This window comes from Malaya genurostris, chromosome 2 (assembly GCF_030247185.1).
Source record: "Malaya genurostris strain Urasoe2022 chromosome 2, Malgen_1.1, whole genome shotgun sequence".
NCBI classification, from domain to species: Eukaryota; Metazoa; Arthropoda; class Insecta; order Diptera; family Culicidae; genus Malaya; species Malaya genurostris.
In genome coordinates, this window is record NC_080571.1 from 341,929,368 (window position 1) to 341,936,175 (window position 6,808).

The window sequence follows — 6,808 nt, forward strand, 5'->3', positions numbered from 1 at the left end:
TTATTATTTTGTGAGATATTGCATTTTGAGTGAAGCTACTTTTGTTATTGTGAAAAAAATGGAAAAACCTGTTTTAATCCACCTAGTGGTGTAATGATGCCTTTCTCATATCAATCATACTATCATGTATAATACTATGAAACATATATTTTATTTTTTTTTGCACATTTTACCCCATAACTCCCGAACCGGAAGTCGGATCCAAATAATATTCAGGAATTTTGTATGGGACCTCAAGACCTTTCATTTGAATCTAAGTTTGTGAAAATCGGTTCAGCCATCTCCGAGAAAAGTTAGTGCAAAAAAACGTTACATACACACATACGCACATACACACACATACACACGCAGACATTTAACGTACTCGACGAACTGAGTCGAATGGTATATGACACTCGGCCCTCCGGGCCTTGGTTCAAAAGTCGGTTTTCACAGTGATTGCATAGTCTTTCTATATGAGAAAGGCAAAAAAGTAATTTCGTGTGTTGATGAAACACTACTTTTTGATGAAAAAAAGTGCCGCCGATACCAAAAAATGGCTTGATGAGTGTTATCCAGACTCTGCACCGGACGAAGCAACAATTCGTAAGTGGTTTGCAAAATTTCGTACTGGTCATATGAGCACCGAAGACGATGAACTCAGTGGACGTCCAAAAGAGGCTGTTACCGATGAAAACGTGAAAAAAATCCACAAAATGATTTTCAATGACCGTAAAGTGAAGTTGATCGAGATAGCTGACACCCTAAAGATATCAAAGGAACGTGTTGGACATATTATTCACGAATATTTGGATATGAGAAAGCTTTGTGCAAAATAATTGCCGCGTGAGCTCACAATCGATCAAAAACAATAACGAATTGATGATTCTGAGCAGTGTTTGGAGCTGTTATATCGAAATAAAACCGAATTTTTTCGTCGATATATAACAATGGACGAAATATGGCTCCATCACTTTACTCCGGAGTCCAATCGACAGTCAGCTGAGTGGACTGCACGCGATGAACCGAACCCAAAGCGTGGAAAGACTCAACAATCGGCCGGTAAGGTTATGGCGTCTGTGTTTTGGGATTCGCATGGTATAATTTTCATCGACTACCTTGAAAAGGGAAAAACCATCAACAGTGACTATTATATAGCGTTATTAGAGCGTTTGAAGGACGAAATTTCAAAAAAACGGCCTCATTTGAAGAAGAAAAAAGTTTTGTTTCATCAAGACAATGCACCGTGTCACAAGTCGATGAAAACCATGCTGAAATTGAACGAATTGGTCTTTGAATTGCTCCCTCATCCACCGTATTCTCCAGATTTGCCCCCCAGTGACTTTTTCCTGTTTTCAGACCTCAAGAGAATGCTCGCTGGTAAAAAATTTAGAAGCAATGAAGAGGTAATCGCTGAAACTGAGGCCTATTTTGAGGCAAAGGACAAATCGTACTACAAAAATGGTATCGAAAAGTTGGAAGATCGCTATAATCGCTGTATCGCCTCTGATGGCAATTATGTTGAGCTTGAGCTTGAGCTTGAGCGACCACCCCTGGTTGCTACTCCGTTACTGATCGGAATTAGCTGAAATTGTACAGGGAATTTCTAGATGATCCGACCTGGGACTGGTAAATCATCCTTCAATGTACATCTACTGGTAATCTCAGAATTCATTGATCAGTACCGGCACCGGCCAGGCCCGAACGTAGATCGTCTAAGAAATGGAGAGGGATATTAGTCCAACACTTGTTGTTACTAGAGGCCGTATATACTACTGCGCACTCCACAAGTGTCACGGGAGAAGGATATTTGTTAGTAAAAATTTCAGTATTGGCATTATTTGCGCGCGACTCAGTATGTTCCGGTTTCAAGATGCTCGGATGCACCACTAAACTCACTGACCTCCCGAGTTAACGTTTCAACAACATCCTATATTGAAGTCCCGGCAAGTCTTGATTCTCAGCTCGTTTTCGAAATTTCACAGCTCTTTATAAATGAAATTACGTGGTACAAAATAACCGAGTGAATAGGATTTAGATAAAATAGTTGATTCATTGCATTGACATATTCTAAACAGTTGTTATAAAATCATTTTAAATCACCAAATGAAGGTCAACAGATTTCACGCGCGTCTAGATTCTTTATTATTTCCACTTCATTATTTCAATTATTTATTAAAATTATTAATTGGTTATATTGGTTGATCTGGGCAGCCGGCTACCGAGAAAAATATTGATATCATATGTTTTTATTATGTATTCAATATACCGATATATGTTATCTATGTTATTAACTTTGTAATATCAACGGAGTTGGCAAAAGTTGATTTTTATCATTCAATTTATAATCCTGAAAGACAATCAATTACATGGAAGAAGAAAACATTCCAAATAAAACTTTTCTTCGAAGCTAGACGGAAATTGATAGGATTCCACACGGCATCTAGGCTGGTACTGTCCGGAGAGAGCTAATAGGTACAATCAATCTCCTAGTGGACCCCAGCCCCTGCTCTGATGGCAATTATGCTGAATAATAAAAACGAATTTTGGCAAAAAAATGTGTGTTTCTATTAAACGATATGAACTTTTCAGCCGAACTGTTAGCATGATGGGTTGCCTTTCATGAATTACCAATCTCGCACACAGGGTTAGATTGGCTAATGCCTTTAAAATAGCCATACTGCTTGATAGTTTATTATGTTTCTTCAATATCAATTTTCTTGTATTCCAGTACTTCCTCATACTCCAAGACGTAGGGAAGCGATGTATTGTGTAAATAATGAACATTTAATTACTGTATGAAAATCCTCCGTCATGGCAGTTTTGATGAATTCACACTAAAGTTCTCTGAGCAATTTATGAAAAGAAGGTCTTAATATGCGTTTTGTTCATTTTTACGGAGTTTACTTGATGCAGGCAAAAATTAGAAATTTTGTCGAAAAAGTTATGCAATGTTTCGTTTTCTACTACGGCTGGAAGTAAGAAGAATTCATTTTCAATTTCGGAGTAATAATTTCTACAGAAGTAAGGCAAGAGTTAATGACTATGAGCACTCCACCTTTAAATTTTTTCTGCCAAATAGATAAATTTCGGTCGAATTACTTTCAGTTCCTAGAATTACGTTGAAAGAGGAGATTAATAAATTTGGATGAATTTATTTCATTTTTGCCGTGCTTTTTATGCGGATAAAATTTTTTGAATATGCCTAAATTTCAGTTACATTTTGTCTAGGAGGCGAAGAAGATTCTGAGAATTTTGCTTTTTTATGTCATTTATTTTACCCCGGCTTTAAACTACTTAGCTAAGCTGCACTAGTAATTTCATTTGAGCTACTAGACCCTGACGGGACGAAGACGTAATTTAGTTGCATATTTGATACAACAAAAAACATCGAAGGCTGAGACTGGTGGGACTATGGTAGGAGCTAGGAAAACACATTTCGAGATCACCCCCATGGAAAGTATAAAAATAGGATTATTTCGGATCAAACAGAAACAATAACCTTAAATAGGACTTTGTTTATTGTGAACTTATTTCTAACACGGCTTTTTTATTTCATGGAGCCGTCGGATAGAACAACATGATGATTGTTTTATTTAAGATATTCAATGAATGTTCAAGGAAAGTAAAAGTTTGCTTTTAACACAAGTGGACTATTCAAAGTGACGTTAACAATACTTTTATTTATCAAACAACAGTAAAATGGAACAAAATCGGTTCTGCGGTACATCCAAACAATTGTAATGAAGAATTAAAACAATCAACATGTTGAAGTAACAAACCACGGCGCGCCAATCAAAGTTCAAATGTTTCCTCTATGGCTTTTATACATGTCCCCTAGAGAGTTGAGTAATAATCAATCAATTAGTGTGGTTGCTATTGCTTTTAGCCAAATAATGAGTGTTTTGGAGGAAATACTTCCATGCACTATGTATACATATAGATTCAAGATCTTCTTGATTTGATAAACATTTTCTATCTAAAATTTGATCGTTTATCACATAAATAAGTGAACAAGCGAAATCAACGGGTATCGTTTTCTGGTTCCCTAGCTTATATTTTACCTTTGTTACGACGCCTGAGCACTGCGTTAGTCGACGAAAAACTATCAGAAATGATTTTATTTTTAAATTATCCTGCCAGACACAGCAGCTTTTTCGTTAAGCTACAAGTCGAGAGAACATTACCGAAAACTATTTCTAGCTATCAGGTGTAGTGTGTATTCTAGGTACAATAAAAACGCATTGACCTTTCAACTACGTTATTATCAGCGTTGGTAGATTTTCATGTTTATGCAGCTGCTTGGACTGCTAATTTCGGCTTATTTCCACTAAGTACAACGTGTGTAGTTAACAAGCCTTTCTCCAGGACCTCATGTTTGAACAATTTGAAATTATTATTTATCCACGATACTGTCATCAAAGCGTAAAATCAAATAAAATAAACAGAAAAATCCTCAACATTGCTTTTTTATTTTAAATTAGGTAATTATTCGTATCTGCTAGTATAAAGGTAATTTACTTTGATCACACATCGTGGGTTTTTGTTTTTTTTTGTGAATTGCTCAAACATAAGGGACTGAACTTCATTGAGTTCCATTACTACGGAGGATCACAAATGGAACACCTTTCGAAAAAACAAAGAAATCTATTCAAATTTTGCGATAATTACCATCATCCCGACACCGGCTAGCAGAGCCGTAATTTCCTTCAACGACTGCCACAGTTTGGTAGAGCCTTCGAGTAGTTCCGGAATAACGGAAACGGTCGCAATGTAGATGAAACCCCCGGCAGTGAAGGGAAGAACCCAGGACTCAGCCGCGTCGCTTCCACTACCCAACAAGGCCAGGACGGTTCCCGCTAGTGCCCCGACGGCTGTTGTTAATTGTAACAGCATCGCTTTCTTTTTCGAGCAGCCCGATTTCACCAGAATGGCAAAGTCTCCTATTTCGTGAGGAACCTCGTGCAGCAGAATGGTTATCGTTGTTACAATTCCGATACTGTTGCCAGCCAGATACGAAGCACCAATAGCGAGTCCATCCGTAAAATTATGAGTGAAATCCGCGGCCAGATTGAGGTAACCGGCGATTTGTATTTGGTTCTTTTTAGAATCTTTCTTGACGGATTTTCCTTTGGCTTTGCCAGATTCAGATTCCTGTTTCTTTTTACTACCAGAAGAGTTCTTGGCGTTGGAAGCTGATTGGGACACCTGAGGTGTGCTTCCGTGATTGTGACTGTGACTATGACCATGTGCTCCACCGGCGTCTTTTTTCATCAACCGCACGGCTTTTTCAACGGCCAGAAATACAATTATGCCGGCAAGAACCCACAGCCCTACACGCATGTCGTGGCCATGACCTTCTTCTTCATCTTCTCCGTGGTGATGACCGTGACTGTGCCCGTGATGATCGTCGTCACCATGACTGTGAGGTGAAATGGCATGTGGGATTAGATGCAGGAACGCATCTCCAAGCAATCCACCAGATGCGAACGCCAGTAGCGTTTTCAGTCGTGGTTGCATCTCTTCGGTATTTTCCAATGGGATTGCGAATAGAATGAAGAATGGAGCGGCACTGATTAATACCGTGGAAGTCAGCGAGTGAACCCAAATGTAGAAAGTGTCTGAAAATTGATATTTTACTACGTTTAGAACCGTCTCATGTAACCATTTAAACATGCATCAAAACATTCAAACGGAAATAAGGTTTTGTTCTTCTGCCAAATGACGACAATCTGTATCTATTTACGTGACTTACCGACTGGAGGCTTGATATTTTTCCTTCTAGCATCATCATGTTGGTGATGCGTATGTCCCTTAGCGTGATCATCTATATGATTATGACTATGTCCGTGATGATGATCATGGTCACTGTTCTCCTCACGATACACTTCATTAGCCTGTCTTGAGTACTACAAAATATACAATATAAAACACAACGGTAAATCGATATAAGTACAAGTTACCTTAAAACTGGGATTTTCATCATGCCCATGATGGTGATGGTGATGATGATGATGCAAATCATGATCATGATCATCAAAATGTCCGTGTGCATCACAAAGCGTTGGCAGTGACATCCATAGCATCAAAAGCAACAATCCCAGAGCAACGTGAACCCGGAAAGATTTCGATTCTCCCTGTCGACATACTACAGTAGGTACACTAGCAGCAGTATTGGGCTTTCGCCCCTGACTTTCGGTATGATCCATTTGATTGAACAGATTGGCGACTTTTCGCGATGGTGGCCAAGCAGAAGAAGAAATTTATTTACACGTCACTGATAACAACGCGCACAGATTTCGACGTTTGATCTTTACCCTCTGCTGCCCGGTTCGAACAACCAAACTACGATACGAAATGGAACTACGATACAAAAGCGACAGTGGTAGGGTAATCACTGTGGCGAGAAAGGGTAGGATATAGCAGGTTCGACTGTAGTAAAGAAGCGAGCAACCGACTAAACCGAACTGGTTGTCAAAATGCATGCTATAAAAACCTGAGACTGGAATCTTGCATTTAATTCGCCGGAGCGTTACTAATGTTATGCTGTTATAACGCGGAGATACACTGTAACTAAAACTGATGCATTCGTTGACAAATAAATGTAACTATTGCCGGAATTCGTTAAATGAAATATTTTGCATTCCATCTAACGAATAGTGTTCGTTGATCGAAATCACTTCCGGTGAATCTCTCAACGGATGAGCACGTTGATTCGTGTTAGTGCGATGAAAATTCGAGAAAAAAAGAATTTTAATCCGTACTTTGGCGAGCCGACGTAGCCACGCTGCCAGATTTTCGCTTGTAGTCCAGCGAAAAGAAAGTTGCT

At 38.9% G+C, this 6,808-nt stretch overlaps 1 protein-coding gene across 1 annotated transcript; it reads right to left on the minus strand.

Annotated features, from left to right (window-relative positions):
* Nucleotides 1-3,482: 3,482 nt before the first annotated feature.
* Nucleotides 3,483-6,386, minus strand: LOC131431874 (protein catecholamines up-like). The gene is made up of 4 exons (XM_058597817.1): nucleotides 5,943-6,386; nucleotides 5,735-5,888; nucleotides 4,651-5,600; nucleotides 3,483-3,816 (listed from the first exon to the last, which is right to left on the minus strand). Exons 1-4 carry the CDS (start codon nucleotides 6,186-6,188, stop codon nucleotides 3,775-3,777), a joined length of 1,392 nt encoding a protein of 463 aa, XP_058453800.1. The 5' UTR covers nucleotides 6,189-6,386; the 3' UTR covers nucleotides 3,483-3,774.
* Between the last annotated feature and the right edge of the window lie 422 nt (nucleotides 6,387-6,808).

Coding starts and splice junctions, on each gene's coding strand:
- LOC131431874 (XM_058597817.1), bottom strand. CDS start 6,188: ATGGATCATACCGAAAGTCAGGGGCGAAAGCCCAATACTGCTGCTAGT. Junction 5,889..5,942: donor ATGAAAATCCCAGTTTTAAG/GTAACTTGTACT, acceptor TATATTTTGTAG/TACTCAAGACAGGCTAATGA. Junction 5,601..5,734: donor AAATATCAAGCCTCCAGTCG/GTAAGTCACGTA, acceptor ATCAATTTTCAG/ACACTTTCTACATTTGGGTT.